The 16,321-nt window shown below is 43.1% G+C and overlaps 1 protein-coding gene, 1 long non-coding RNA gene and 1 pseudogene across 2 annotated transcripts in view; 1 reads left to right on the top strand and 2 right to left on the bottom strand.

Moving 5' to 3' along the window:
* Positions 1-3,310, bottom strand: part of RLF (RLF zinc finger) — a 91,389-nt gene extending 88,079 nt beyond the window's left edge. The window contains exon 1 of the mRNA XM_025983691.2: positions 2,982-3,310. Coding sequence (XP_025839476.2) covers positions 2,982-3,218 — 237 coding nt within the window. The 5' untranslated portion in view covers positions 3,219-3,310. The remainder of the gene's footprint in view (positions 1-2,981) is intronic.
* A 25-nt stretch (positions 3,311-3,335) lies between these two features.
* On the top strand, positions 3,336-8,720 carry LOC140594182 (uncharacterized). The gene is made up of 3 exons (XR_011994763.1): positions 3,336-3,626; positions 8,185-8,313; positions 8,417-8,720. It is a non-coding gene; the product is annotated as an uncharacterized lncRNA (long non-coding RNA).
* Positions 8,721-10,243: 1,523 nt separating this feature from the next.
* LOC112908278 (U4 spliceosomal RNA) lies at positions 10,244-10,316 on the bottom strand (annotated as a pseudogene).
* Between the last annotated feature and the right edge of the window lie 6,005 nt (positions 10,317-16,321).

Here is a 16,321-nt window from a genome sequence, read left to right on the forward strand (position 1 = left end):
GGTGCAATTCCAAAGATAGAGCCATACTGCAAGAGCTGGAGAGAATATGGTCCCAGCCTGTCTACTTGGTATAATCTAAGTCTCTAGAACAACACTTCTTAACTAAATACCTGATGGGGCGCCTGGGTGGCTCAGTTGGTTAAGCATCTGCCTTTGGCTCAGGGCATGATCCTTGGGTTCTGGGATGGAGCCCCAAGTCAGGCTCCCTGCTCAGCAGGGAGTCTGTTTATCACTCTCTCTTTGCCCCTCCACCTGCTTGTGCTCGCACTCCCTCTCTCTTTCAAATAAATAAACAAAATCTAAAAACAAAAAAACTAAATACCTGATAAAAACACTTCTGTGGCAGTTCAATATCCCAGAGAGCACAAGTCAGGTTACTTATCTTTACATATTAAGTGTTCCTAGAGGGCATGTTCCATCACCAGCGCTTAGTGCAATGTCAGGCATACAGTGAGTGGATGAATAAATCTTATTCTGCCTTTCAAATGTGAAACCAAGAGCTATTCAACCAAATTTGAATGGCGAAGTTGTTCCTCCATCACAAAATTAGGAATTTTTTTCTGTATTTGGTGAACAGGATACCCTGATTTTATCTGGGCTACTGGAAAAAAAGTGACAAAAATACTGTGAAGAATTGTATATAAACTTTCTATTCTACTGTTTATATAAAGCATTATAAGGAAATAAAAGCCAGAAAACAAAATAAATTCTACAAGCACAATTTACCCAAGGTTATTAGCTAATAAGTAGTAGAGTCACAACTGGGGCAACTTGCTCCCAATCCAATGTGCTTCCTATTATAACATATTGTCATCACAGGAACATCTTATTTCATTTACTAGTCCAAAAAAAATATTTTTGAAAAAAATTCAGGCGAAAAGAAAATCTCACAGAAAAGACAGATTACAAAAAGTACTTTCCTTTTTAAATTCTTCTTTGTCCTTACATTTCTAGGTGTCACCAAGACTCAAGACATTAAAACATTCAGTTAAAATGAGATGAGAAGTGCAAGCACTAGGCATAAAAAAAAAATATATATATATATATATATATGGTACCCTCTAAGAAGCTTCAATCTGACTAGTTACAGCCATTCTTTTATCTAAGATGAAAACACAAGCTTAGAAGGCTTCCACCAAACCCACATTTCTTCCCCTGTCCTCCTCCTCACTCCTCCTCCTCGTCCAATTAGCTCCCCATTCTCCCAAAGCTTGAATCCTTCTCATCATCTCTACCTTTGGCACTGAAATGCTCCCCTCTCCTCCCCCAACATTCCCATGACTCATTTTTAACCTTTCAGCCATAGGGCCTTGCTAGACCACCCTATCTAAAGTAGCCTCTCCTAGTTAGTTACTTGTAGGTACAATCCACAGTTAAAGTTTTAATTTATTTTTACTAGTAATTGCTGTTCCCATTAGGATGTCCCATGATGGCTTTCCCCTCCCCAATGTCTCTACAACACCTCCATCTCAGTCATTACCAAAACTGTTTTTGGAGATACTGTTATGTCTACCATGTCCTCCAAACTGTAAGCTCATCACAGGTAAGGGCGTCTTATTTCCTCAGCACTTGATAAAGTGCCTGGCACCATCCAATGCAGTCAATAGAAGTTTGTAGAATAAACGTGTGCACTAAGTACAAATGTTCTTTAAGAGCCAAGAAGCAAAGGATAATTACACCTCAACGCTTCCTAGTAGGGAAATGCTGCGGGGTGTAGACACAAAAACTGTAATAATACAATGTGTAGAAAAGATTAGCATGGACAAAATTCCATTTGAAGAGATGAGGTGTCTCTGGCTCAGCAAGGAGAGGAAGAAAAGCAATCAAGCAGGTCTACTTTTTTATTTTCCACTGGACCAACAGAGCAAATTGTCCCCTAAAATTACAACTTTGGAACACTGCAATTTATTCGGCGCACACAACTACTCATCAAGAGTCCAAGTACCAACATACTACTATTATTTTGCATTCTCTAAGATACACCAGGTGAGGAGCAGAGGGTTGGCCCTGAAACCTGATAGAACGAACAGTCGAAGTATAAGCAATAATGGCATATCTTTAAATTCAGAGAGAGAGAAAAAAAAAAAAAATCTCGAGGTAACCATGGAGACTAAACTAAACATACCAATAAATATGTAACCACAGGTTAGGAACCCACCGTAGCATGGAAATGGTGACACCACTGCCAAGAGGGACCACTGAGACCACACTCCACATCTTCCTCAATCCTCTTCTACTCAAAGACCGTTAATAGCCACTACAAGGCTCGCTAGCCTCATTACTGGTAGCACAATCCTCAGAGGAATACAGAAGAGGCAAAAAGAACAGCTTAACAGTCTTCCCCCCGCCCTCGAAAAAATAAAATAAAATAAGAAAAAAGACAAAACCAAACAACCAATGGGCTCCGCAATCCCTAGTGAGAAAGCCCTAGACGCCTTTCAAAGCCAACTGTCAGACCTTTTAGGGGCCCAGATGACGTTGACTCCAAAGAGAAGTCTCTGGCCCCAACGCATATCTCCGGATTTTTTCAGGAAAACCCAGGTTTTCCAGTTTGGGGATCTGCACTCAAGAAAAAGAAAAGAAAAAAGAAAAAAAAGAAAGAAAGAAAGAAAGAAAAGAAAAAGAAAAAAAAGGCTCTCCCAGCAGGAACGAGCAATCAATCTCTCAGAAGGCAATGGCGATCCAGCCACCCGGCAGGGGGACAGGCAACGGCGACAGGGCACGGCCCTTCCCGGGAGCCGCCGGCGCCCTCCAGGCTCTCAGTCTGGCCCAGCGCAACCCGCCCAGGCGGTGGCCAAAGTCGGGCAGTGGAGAAGGGGGGCCAGCGGTCGAGCTTCCCGAGCTGGGCCTGCCCGGCCCCGGGGGCGCGGCGAGACAGAGGTGGCGCCTTTCAGTCCGGCCCCGGCTGCGGCAACGGATCCGGGGCCTCTCCCCCAGGCCTCCCCGCCCCGCCGCCCTCAGCCCCCCAGTCAGCCCCTCACCTGGCAGAAGCTCCGGCAGTAGTTCAAAGATGAGACCTCCGACACCTCCTGCTCCCTCAGCTCTGTCTCCAGCTGCCACAGACACGGTCGCAGTCCCGGGACTCCCGGCGCCGGAGAAGCAGGGCGATGACCCCGAGCCATGGACTCAGTCTCGGGTCCGTCTGCGGCTCCCGTTCCCGCCGGAGCCTCAGCCCCGGCCCCGGCGGCGACGGCGGCGTCTCCCTTTCCGTCCGCCATCTTCCCACGGCCCAGCAGCGCGTAGGCAACCAAGCCACGTGATTCAGCCCTGGCCCCGCCCCCGGCCGACCGCACGTAGTGACGCAGTCCTTGGCGACGCGGGCGCCGGCCCGATTGCGTCATTGAGGCTCAGGGCGCTCCTCCTCTCGGCGGCCTTCCCGACGGCCGCCCTGGCAACAGCCTGGAGGATACCTGCCCCTGTGCTCCTACCTGCCTCAGCCTCCCGGACTCTGGAGTCGCGGACTACAGGAGCCTGACGTACCTGTAGACAAAACCTAGGTATGAGGGGGCTGACGCTTGAGCTGCGATCGGAAGCGCGACAGGAACGCATCCCCCAGTAGAAAGAACAGAAGCACAGGTTGAGAAGCGGAAATGAAGACCTGCTCCGTGGGAAGGTGCTTTATAACGGTGGGCATTACGAATCGGTAGGGCAAGGATGAACTCTTCAAGAAGTGGTGCTGAAATTTTTTTTTCTCCCGATAGGAAACAAATAAAAATTAGATTTCTACTTTAAACCATATCCCAAGATAAATCCCAGATGGATGAAAGGCTCGAAATATTTTTTTTTCGGGGAAGATAGCTTTCTGGTACTAGAATAAGGAAGAATTTCTTAAATAGGATCCAGAAAGCACAAACCATGTGGGAAAATACTGTTAGATTTGACTGCACCAAAATGTGTTGATTGTCTACCAAGATATATTTTAAAAGGTGCAACACAAAGACCAGCCAAAAACTAGATGGTATTCAGATAAACAAAACCATCAAAATATATGTTTCCGAACACATTCCGAACCAAAATCGAAAGGATAAAAGCGTTCAATACAGTAGAAAAGTAAATAAAGGATATGCAGAGCTAGCTCACCAAAAAAAAAAAAAAAAAAAAAAAAAAACACCAAAAACAACCAACTCCACAAAAAAACACGAACGGCCAATAAACCCATGAAAAGATGTTTAGCTTCGCTGTAACTATCAAAGTACAAATTAAAACAATGGGGCACCTGGCTGGCTTAGTCAGAAAAGCATGTGGTGTTTGATGTAGGGGGTGGCCAGTTCCAGCCCCATGTTGGGTGTAGAAATTAAATAAGTAAACTTGAGATATATGTAGATATAATTTAATACTCATTCGATTGGCAGAAGTTTTAAATTAGTGCCATGTTTTAGGATTTAGGAATATGGAATTTATATATTGCCGGTAGAGGCGTTTATTGGTACATCACCTAGAAGAATGTATAATATTTAATAAAATTGAAGATACTTATGTCCTGTGACTCAGCAATTCCTAATAATAAGAGTTGATGTTTGTTGAAATTTGATATGTGTCAGGCACTTTTTAAGGTTCCTTACATATTTCAACTCATTTAATCCTACTAACAATACTATGGAAGCTACTGTTATTACTTTCATTTTATAATTCAGGAAACAGACACAGAGAATTTAAATAACTTGACCAAAGTAACAGAACTAATAAATTGTGGTGTCCAGAATTCAATCCCAAATAGTCTACTCCAAAATCTGACCTCTTTTTTTTTTTTTTTTTTTTTAATAGATTGGGGCAGGGTCAGAGGAAGAGAGAGAATCTCTCTGGCGCTAAGCCAGACTAGATTGATCTCACAACCACGAGATCATGACCTGAACTGAAATCAAAAGTCTAACATTAAACCGACTAAGTCACCCAGACACCCCCAAAATCCGACCTCTTGGGTATCACTGGGTGGCTCAGTAGTTTAGCTCCTGACTTCGGCTCAGGGTGTGATCCCGGAGTCCCGGAATCGAGTCCCGCATCGGACTCCCTGCATGCAGCCTGCTTCTCCCTCTACTTGTGTCTCTGCCTCTCTCTGTCTCCATGAATAAATAAATAGATAAAATCTTTAAAAAAAAGTATCTGACCCCTTAACCACTATGTTGCTGATGTTCATTGCAATACTATTATAAGGATAAAATATCAGAAACAGCCTAAATGTTCAAAAGTGGAGAGATGGATAAATAAATTATGGTATATTCACACACGGAAGTATATAGCCAGTAAATGAATGAATGAAAATTTCCGATATTAGCATAGTGAACATTGATTAGCATAGTGAACGTCAACATTGATTGATTAGCACCTATTTTGTGCTGAGCATTTTCCCAGGTAATAGAGATTAAGAGAACAATGGTATTTTATTTTTTTTAAGATTTGTTTGTTTATTTATTTATTTATTTATTTATTTATTTATGATAGACAGAGAGAGAGGCAGAGACACAGGGGGAGGGAGAAGCAGGCTCCATGCCGGGAGCCCGACACGGGACTCCACCCGGGGACTCCAGGATCGCGCCCTGGGCCAAAGGCAGGCGCCAAACTGCTGAGCCACCCAGGGATCCCCAAGAACAATGGTATTTTAATGGACAAATGTGACTAGATATTAATGTGTTAGATCTAAGTAGTGGACACATGATTTTCTATAATATTCTCTGTACTTTTTTTGTATCTTTAGAATATAAATAATTAGGTTTTAAAAAAGGCAGGATTGAGTAGGGTGGGGAGAGGGTCAATGTATCTGTAATGTAATGAGAGACAGGGAAGGTGGTAGAGATGAGGTTGGAGGAGAAAGGGAGAAGATAATATAGGATTTTATAGTTCAAGGTAGGCAGTGGGGATTTTAGGGGTGATAGGATAGGTAGGGGTGCCTCAGTGGCTCAGTCAGTTAAGCATCTGACTCTAGATTTTGGTTCAGGTCATGATCTCAGGTTGTGAGATCTAGCGTCACCTCTGGCCCCACGCTCAGCAGGAAATCTGCTGGAGGTTCTCTCTCTCCCTCTCCCTCTCCCTCTGCCCTACCCCCAACTCATGCTCTCTTTCCCTCAAATAAGTAAATCTTTTAAAGTGTGACAGGTAACCCCTGGAAAGTGTTAAGTGGTCGTATGATATCATCTGATTTACACTCTTGCTGCCACCACACACAGAATTAGGTGGTAGGAGGCAAGAATGAAGCTATTGTAGCAGTCCCAATAGTAAATAGATTAAGGATATATTTTGGGGGCAGAACCAACAGGCTGGTGCACTGGTTATGAGGAGTGAGGGAAAGAGAGGAATCTGAAATCACTGCATGGCTTTTGGGCTGAATGGTTGGCAATGATGCTGAGAAAAATGAAGACTTAGGAAAGAACAGATTGGGAAGAAGGGGAGAGAGAACCAAGAGTTCTGCTTGGGACAGGTTAATTTTAATTTTCCTATGAGACATCCAAATGGATGCACTTGGAAGTATGTCTTTGGAACTTCAGGGAGGGCAGGGCTCTAGATGCAGAGCCATCAGTTGTGATATCCCTGCTATAAGACAACAACAAGGGAGAAAAACCACAACACTTCTTTGACTCCCCACATCCTCCTCTAGTTTCCGCCCTGTTTCTCTGCTCTTTCTTATAGAAAAACTCCTATAAGAGCTGGCCAAACCCTCTGTTTGCACTTTCTTCTCATTCTGTCTTGAACACTTTTCAGCCAGGCTTTCATCCTCGCTTCTAACTGAAACTGCTTTTTTTTTTTTTTTAATGTTGCCAGTAATTTCCACTTTTGTTGTATCAAATGTCAAATTATCAGTCCTTTATCTAGTCCCTTGACAGTGTTCTAGCTTGTGGATCATTCCTCAACATTGGATATCACTTGGCTTCCAAGTCTCCATACTCTCCTGGTGTTTCTTCTTGGTTTATTTTCTTGCTCTCCCTTCTTTTTCTGACTTCTAAACGTCTCAAGCACAGCCCTTCAACCTTTCTTTTTTTTAAGATTTTATTTATTTGTGTGTGTGTGTGTGTGAGAGAGAGAGAGAGAGAGAGAGAGAGAGAGAGAGAGAGAGAACATGAGCAGGGAGAAGAGCAGAGGGACAGGGACAACCAGACTCCATGCTGAGCACAGAGCTCAACTCGGGGCTCGATCCCACAACCCTGAGATCATGATCTGAGCTGAAATTGAGTCACACACTAACTGACTGAGCTCCCCAGGTGCCCCAACCTCTTTTCTATCTACACTTACTGCTATACTCACCCAGTTCTAATACCATTTACGTACTTATGCCCATTAATCCCATTAATACAATGCAAAGATACCCTGTCCTGGCAAAAATCTCTCTCTGTACACACACACACACACACACACACACACACACACTATAGCTATATTAAATAACACAAGTTTCTTTCAAGATCTAGCACTCACCACAAAGAACAACCCTAAATATTTGCTTTTGTAACTACCACTATTCAAACTCAAGAACCTCTTTCCCATATCTTTTGCTCTATGTCCTCCTTAACTAAAAGGCACCAAAAGAATTGAAAGCAAGGACTTGAGCAGATATTTGTATACCCATGTTTACAACAGTATTATTTAGGGACGCCTGGGTGGCTCAGCAGTTGAGTGTCTGCCTTCGGCTCAGGGCCTGATCCTGGAGTCCTGGGATCAAGTCCCACATCGGGCTCCCTGCATGGTGCCTGCTTCTCCCTCTGCCTATGTCTTTGCCTCTCTCTTTCTGTGTCTTTCATGAATAAATAAATAAAATCTTAAATAAAAACAGTATTATTTATAATCACCAAAAGGTGGAAGCAACCCAAGCATTCATTGAGAGATGAATGGATCAGCAAAATGTGGTATATACATATAATGGAAGATTACTTTGCCTTAAAAAGGAAAGAAATTAGGACACATGCTACACAATAGATGAATCTTGAATACATTATACTAAGTGAAATATGTAAATCAGAGACAACTACACTGTGCTACTACCTGTGTGAGGTACCTAAAGGATTTAAAATCAGAGACAAAAAGAACAGTGGTTGCAAGGGGCTGGGGGAAATAACAATAGGGAGTTGGTATTTAATAGGTACTGAGTTTCAATTTAGGAAGATAAAAAAGCTCTGGAGATGGATGGTGGTGATGGTGGTACAACAATGTAAGTATACTTTTCTTTTTTGGATTTATTTATTTATTCATGAGAGACAGAGACATTGGCAGAGGGAGAAGCAGGCTCCCCATCGAGGAGCTCAATGTGGAACTCGATCCCAGGCCCCCAGAACCACACCTAGGCTGAAGACAGATGCTCAACCCCTGAGCCACCAAGGCATCCCCAATGTGAGTATACTTAATGCCACAGAACCATATATTTAAAATGATTGAATGGTGGGTGCCTGGGTGGTATAGTCCATTAAGCATCTGACTCTTGATTTCCTCTCAGGTCCTGAGATCAGGGTCATGAGATCAAGCCCTGCATCCGGCTCAGTGCTCAGTGTGGAGTTGGGTTGGGTTTCTCTCTCCCTCTGCCCCTCCCCCCATCAAATAAAGAAATAGATCTTTTTAAAAAATGGTTAAATAGGGCAGCCCGGGGGCTCAGCGGTTTAGCGCTGACTTTGGCCCAGGGCCTGATCCTGGAGACACAGGATCGAGTCCTATGTCGGGCTCCCTGCATGGAGCCTGCTTCTCCCTCTGCCTGTGTCTGCCTCTCTCTGTATGTCTCTCATGAATAAATAAATAAAATCTTTAAAAAAAAAAAAAGGTTAAATAGTGAATTTTATGTGTATTTTTTCATGATATAAAAAACTGAGGAGCTCCTCAGTGACTCAGTAGGTTAAGCGTTTGCCTTCGACTCAGGTCATAAGCCCAGGGTCCTAAGGTTGGGCTCCTTGCTCAGCAGTGAGTTGGCTTCTCCCTCTCCCTCTGCTCCTCCCTCCACTCGTGCTCTCTCCCTCTCTCCCTCTCAAATAAATACAATCTTTAAAAAAAAAAAAAACAAAAAAAACTGAAAGGCAACTGCATCCTAAGGCCTTTACAGTTTTAGGTGGAGCCACTTAAGAGAAACAGGCACTGCTTTGCAGTGCTAAGAGAATTTGAACAGCAGAAGTACTTAGATAAGAAAACACAGATTAACTTGTCATAGTCTTCCTCTTAGATAGCACAAATGCAACATATTCTTGCATAACCAAGTATTATTTCCCAGTAGTAGTGAATGTCCCTTTTTTAAAATTGCCTTTCACATTCTAATTCATAGTTTGGAAACAATTAATGAATTAGCACAATTTCCCATAGTGACTGAAGAAAATTTTTGCAATACTAAACAATTCTTTTGACCCCTAAATTTTATGGTCATATGTATATTTGTCTACTCATAACATGGGTTGAGAGATTCTTTATATCATCAATAGATATCAATAAATCTATTGACCCTACAAATAATAAGAATGAACCTAACTATCACCACTGTCCTGACATCCAGACTCTGCCTCCTGCCTCCTCTGCATATCTAGCAGGCATCTCACACAAAATATGCCCCCCAAACTTTTCCTTTCCCAGTAAACCACCGTGTATTCATTCAGCTAATTAAGCCAAAGACTTTGGAGTCATGCTCATCTCCTTTCTCTATCTCACACTCCATGTCTAATCCAAGCTCTAAACTGAAAATATGGGCAGCCCAGGTGGCTCAGCAGTTCAATGCTGGCCTTCAGCCTAGGGCCTGATCCTGGAGACTTGGGATCGAGTCCCACGTCGGGCTCCCTGCACGGAGCCTGCTTCTCCCTCTGCCTGTGTCTCTGCCTCTCTCTCTGTGTGTGTCTCTCATGAATAAATAAAATCTTTTAAAAAAATAAACTGAAAATATATTCTCAAATCTAATCCATTCTTACCTCCTCAGCAATACCCCCTAGGCCTCTTCACTAATATCGTGTCCCCCCACCCCATCTAAATATAGGTAATAAACCTTCTGGTAAGCTAGCTGTTTCTATTCTTGTCCTTCTACAGTCAATTCTCTATATCATAGCCACATTAATACTTGTAAGGCATAATTCATATTGCATCCCTGTGCTCAAAATATTCCAGGGGCTTCCCATCATCCTTACCAGAGCCCACAAAGTCCTACCTTATTGGGCCGTGCTACCTCTCCACATTCACTTCCCCATCACTTCATCTCATTTGCTCCATTGTGGCTCTAAACACAGTGGCCTTAGCATGCTTAAATAAGGCCCATGACTTTCATACCTACTGTTTCCTTTCTCTGATGTACTTTTACTTTTCTCATTTTCAATTAGCAATAATCGCGCCTCGGATAAACCTCATTGGCTACGATACTGCCACTGCGCAAAGCTTTCTTTTCTCATTTTATTCAAGTTCAAGTATCACCTCAGAGACATTTTCTCGTGACCCTATCTGAAATAGCTTTCTCTATCCCCTTGCTCTTCTGTAATATTTTCATATTAATTGGCTTTACCTTATTATTTTTCTTTTCTTTTTTCAAGATTATTATTTATTTATTTGACAGAGAGAGAGAACAAGCAGACAGAGTGGCAGGCTGAGGGAGAGGGAGAAGCAGGCTCCCTGATGAGCAGAAAGCCCAAGATGGGGCTCTATCCCAGGACCCTGAGACCCTGACCTGAGCCAAAGGCAGATGCTCAAACACTGAGCCACCCAGATGCCCCAAGTTTTTTTTTTTTTTTTTTCCTGATTGAAATAAAACTGATGTATAACAGTAGGTAGGGTCTTTGAAAGTAGGATGACTTGCTTTATCAGTGCTGTAACCCTAGTGTCTCTGGTACAATTAGGTCCTGGCATATTGTGGGCAATCAACTTGTTAAATGAAAGAAGAAGCTTTAAAAGCTTATAGTGTTTAAATGGAATTGAAGGAGGGACACCTGGGTGGCTCAGCGTTTGAGCACCTGCCTTTGGCTCAGGGCCTGATCCAAGGGTCCCAGGATCAAGTCCTGTGTTGGGATCCCTTCAGGGAGCCTGCTTTTCCCTCTGCCTGTGTCTCTGCCTCTCTCTCTCTCTCCTCTCTGTGTATTCTCATGAATAAATAAATAAAATCTTAAAAAAAAAAAATGACCCAGGCAGCAGGTACTCAGCTCCAGCCAATTATTGCTATGGGGGAATGTAGATCGTATTTTGTTAGATCTTCTAATCCTCAAACATAAAAAAGGAGGAGGGTCCAGGATCACTCAATATTGACACACAAGACTAGTATCTAACTAGTAAAAATGTTGAGAAGGAGCTACCAAAGAGGTGGAGGGTAAATCAGAAGGGTGGAATATTCCTGAAGACAAAAGAAGAAAGTGGCAGGAAGAGAGCAGTTAGTTATGCAGACTGCTAACAAGAGTTTGGGTAAGATGAGGACAGAAAAGTGACCATTTGATATGACGTCATAGGTATTGTCAATAGCCTTGACTAGAGAAGTGTCTGTGGATCTCTGGTATGGAAGCCTGTTGGAGAGAGTTGAAGAATTAACTGGAGGTAAGGAAGTAAAAAAGGTAGGATGGGAAGGGGAGGAAGTTTATACTTTGGAGAAGTTTTTTTTTTTGTTTTTTTTTGGGGGGGGTTGTGAAAGAACATAAAAATGGGGCTGTGCTATAAGGGGATGTGAGATTTTGGAAGGAATTCTTGAAGATAAGGATATTCTTATCTTACTTCAAAGCAGAATGGTTGTATGCATATGGAAATGGTACAAGAAAACAGGAAAAAAAGTGTGATGTAGAAAAGAGGACAAACTGCAAGAGAAAAGTCCTTGAGAAGGCAAGAAGAGATGGCATCCAGATAACAGGGAAAGGTTTGGTCTAGGGTAGAAATTAGAGACACATTTCTACTTTGACAGGAGGGAAGCTGCTGAATATGGGTGTCGATGCGGGGAAGTGTGTAAATGTGGCAACGAGAGACTCTGGAGTCGCTTCCTGAGTGCTTCTTCCTCCATGAAGTATGAGATAAAGTGTTGAGCTGACATGACAGTAAGGAAGGAGGTGGGGAGAGGCAGTGTTGAACATTGGAAGAGAGAAGAAACTTTAGAGATAGAGTTGTTTCAGAGTGAGAAAGAAAAGAATACTTACCATATGTGTGTGCGAAGACTGAGGGCAGTGTTGAGTGGCATTCTTCATTTGTTTAACAAATACTCGTGGCCGGTCTGCTATGTTTCAGGTACTGTTCTAAGTGCAGAAATAGGTCATTAAATGGGGGTGCCTGGCTGGCTCAGCCAGTAAAGCATGTGACTCCTGATCTCAGGGTCATGAGCTCAAGGCCCATATTGGTTGTGGAGCCTACTGAAAACAAAACAAAACAAAAAGTCATGAATAAAGGATGTCCCTGTGTTTTGTATTGTTTTCTTCCCAGAAGTTACACTACAGTTAACTTACCTTCAACTTTCGAGAGTCCTATTCTACTTCTACAGATACTCTCAGTTCTCCTTGATGAAGCTGGTATTTCTCTATCTTTTTTTTTTAAGATTTTATTAATTTATTCATGAGAGACACAGAGAAAGGCAGACACAGGCAGAGGGAGAAGCAGGTTCCCTGCAGGGAGCCTGATGTGGGACTCAATCCAATTCTGGAACTCCAGGATCACGCCCTGAGCCAAAGGCAGAGGCTCAACTGCTGAGCCACCCAGGCATCCTTAATGCTTTTTTTTTTTTTTAAGATTTTGAAGCTGGGTATTTCTTTTTTTTTTTCCTTTAGGGTATTTCTCAATACACCATCAGCAATACATTTACAAGTGATGATTTAAGGTAGTTTCATTTTGCAGATTCATCTTTTCAGATTCAAAAAACATGTGGACATCTACCACAGTAGTGGTAACTTCTTTTCCAAATAGGTGAAAAGCAGAGGGTTCTGGAGTTAAGTTTGCCGAGTTTGGATCCCAGCCCCACTGCATATTAGTTGTATGCCTTTAGATCATTTAATTTCTTTGAGTCTCAGGTTATTTATCTTAGGATAGACATAATATTAGAATGTATCTAAAGAGATACCATTAAAAAAAAAAAACAGGGGGGGGGGATGCCTGAGTGGCTCAGTGGTCGAGCATCTGCCTTCAGCTTGGGTCATGATCCCAGGGTCCTAGGATCAAGTCCCACATCGGGCTCCTCATAGGGAGCCTGCTTCTCCTTCTGCCTGTCTCTCTGCCTCTCTCTGTGTCTCTCATGAATAAATAAATAAATAAATTCTTAAAAAAAATAAATAAAGACCTATCATTAGGGGTACCTGAGTGGCTCAGGTGGTTAAACATCCAACTCTTGATTTTGGCTCAGGTCATGATCTCAGGGTTGTGAGATTGAACCCGTGTTGGGCTCTGCACTGGATGTGGAGCCTTCTTAATATTCTCCTTCACCCTCCCCTCCCCACCTCTTAAAGGATAAAAATAAAACAAAATTTAAAAAGAGAGAGGGGGATTGTTAAAGTGCCCAGAAGAGGGCTGGGCACATACTAAGTGCTCAATAAATTTTATTACCGTTTATATGAGGTTGAGTCTCAGAGAATAACTTTAGCTTCCCTTATTGTAGACTCCCACACGTAGTGACTATGGAAGCAGTCTATTTTCATGACTATTGTGTGAGACACAAAATGATCAGAGGACAGACCTATATTGTGGATCATTAAAGGTGTTGATTAGGCTAGAATTTCCGATTCGCAAGTTCAAGAACTCAACTCTATCATTTCACCGAGGTGGTGATTAAGTCACAAGAGCCCAATTTATTAATTCACCCTAAGAAATATAATGGCATCCCTACAGAAAAGTCAACTTGGGAAACAAAATTAGCATCAGAAGGTTGCTTAGGGCAGGTGGGATCAGTGTAAAGGGAGCTAGAGGATCTTAAATCACTCCATTCCACACTCAGCCTTCTTTATAATTATCTTCTATTCTCTCTTTCATTTCCTCAAGATCTAATCAGGTTTGATTCCAAATCCTATCCATTTGTCCTCAGGAAACTTTCTTCCATCTGTCTTTTCTGTGGCCGATTCCCACATATCCATGCCCTGGGATTGGGAACATGTATAGAACACAGCGTAATGTCCTCTAAAAGTCTGAGAAGAGCAGGGAGGGGAAGAGTACCTGCAAGGTGAGGAAGCAAGGTCTATACTCCACAACCTCCTTTAAATGCTGAGCTCCCAGGACTGTCACCACGTCTTCCCAATCTCTCTCCTTTGGACTCCTCACCGCCCTGGGCTCCCAGGAGCCTAGTGTTCCATTCTAGGAGGCTTTGTTGCTGTGTTTTGATGAAGGATCGGGGGTCCCAAAGGCAGAGAACCCTCAGAGGAGATGCAAACTAGAAAACCTCACAGATGCTGCTTCAGTCTTCCTGCCAGAGGTTCTCCCAGGGAGAGAACCTTTGCTCTTTGCAAGAGAATTTTTTGCTCTTCCTTTTGGAGGATTTTACATTGGTTCCTTTTCTGTACCACCACCATTAGACAAAGTCCTACTTTTCTCTTGCTTGGGCTATTGCAAGAGGGTCTGAACAGTAATCCCTGCTTCTAGGTCATCCCCCTTGCTCCCTGAAATTCATCTCCCTAAATTCACCAACATTGCTGAAACATGCTCAGCCCCTTCTTGCTTCAAATAGAATAAAAATCCAACCACTTGGGCAGCCCCGGTGGCTCAGTGGTTTAGCGCCACCTTCAGCCCAGGGTGTGATCCTAGAGACCCGGGATTGAGTCCTTGTCGCGCTCCCCAAATGGAGCCTGTTTCTCCCTCTGCCTGTGTCTCTGCCTCTCTATGTGTCTTTCATGAATAAATAAATAAAAATCTTTTTAAAATTTTTAAAAAATAAAATAAATCCAACCACTTACCACCTGCAGTTCCTAAGAGCACGGAGTTCTTTGCCAGCTCCCCAAACATGTCACTACCACCACCCTCCCTTATACAGTTTTCCTACCTTTGTGTCTTTGCCCAATTTGTCACCTCTTCCTGGAATTCCCAGCCATTTATACTAAACGGCATGAAGAGGAATGTCTGGGTGGCTCAGTGGTTGAGCTTCTCTGCCTTTGGCCCAGGGCATGATCCTGGGGTCCTGGGATCAAGTCCCATATCGGGCTTCCTGCATGGAGCCTTCTTCTCCCTCTGCTGTGTCTCTGCCTCTCTGTGTGTCTCTCATGAATAAATAAATAAAATCTTTAAAAACAACAACAACAACAACAAAAAGACCTAGATGGCATGAAGAGATAGTATTAACCATTCATGGTGGACTGGCCCTTCCTTCAGCCCTTCAAATCCTAATCTTTTTCTTACCTCAAGGGCTTTGTTTTCTACCTATCCAGCTCCTCAATCCTCAAGGTTCTTCTCTTAAAGTAGGTCCCTTGCTTTTCTCTCTTCTAGCAGCCTGTACTTTTTTTCTTCCTAGTACTTAGCAAAATCTGTGATTATGTATGTAAGTATTAGCATATTTGTTTAACATCCCCTACCACCACCTCACTAGATCATAAACACGCAGGCCTGTTTTGTTCTCCACTCTATTTCAGTGCCTAACTCAGAGGCCACAGCAAGCATGAACATTTTGCTGGATGCCTGAGTGACTGAATAGGTTACAATGCATGGAACTCATGGTCTATCATCAGCAAAACCACCTAGATTCGCAGTCTCTTCTCTGCTTTAACTTACACCTGGCTCTTCCCAGAGAACATTTCTTCCTTCATCTGCTGTCCTTCCTCTTTTGCTCAATTCATGGGTTGGGGCCTGGCACGGATGGTTGCCACACACATATTTATTTAATTGCTTCTTGCTGTGTGCTTTTCTCTTCAGTCTGATGGATGGTCAGGAAAGATAGTCTAACAAGAGGGGAGAGAGCCTTTACTGTCTTGAAGTCAGAAGGGCTAAGATTGAATCCCAGTCTTGCTGCTGACTGATCAGGCAAGCTTGACCATTTTACTTCTTTGAGTCTGAAGCTTTGTCCTTCATATAGAACAGAATTTTAAGCGGTCAGAGGTTACCTTGGTTAGGTTGGGCCAAGGTGTTAATCTACACTGCCCCCTAGAGGGCTTTTGTTTCTGGACTACTGGACTCAAGCCCAGGAACGTTTGAAGGTCTTTGCCAGCTACTCTGACCCCCTGGAGAGGAGGGCGGGCTGGCAACAGATGAAAAGTTCAGCAGCCTGGAAGAGGGCAGCAGTCCTTGGGTAGCAGAGTAAGAGTGGTCATTCTAGTTATTCTTGAGAACTGGGCAGGGGACCTGGTTGAAAGACCAGATTTACTGCCAGTTAAGCATTGGGTGGGTTGCTTAGAGCTTAGAAATTTGGGTTATTGCTAAATGTGTGGTACATTTGTTAACCACGATTGGGTGAGGTTAGGGATATTTCTGAGCTATACATTAAATGAGGATATTAATAAATACCCACCTTTCAGGGTTG

This window comes from Vulpes vulpes, chromosome 10, assembly GCF_048418805.1.
Source record: "Vulpes vulpes isolate BD-2025 chromosome 10, VulVul3, whole genome shotgun sequence".
Classification (NCBI taxonomy): Eukaryota; Metazoa; Chordata; class Mammalia; order Carnivora; family Canidae; genus Vulpes; species Vulpes vulpes.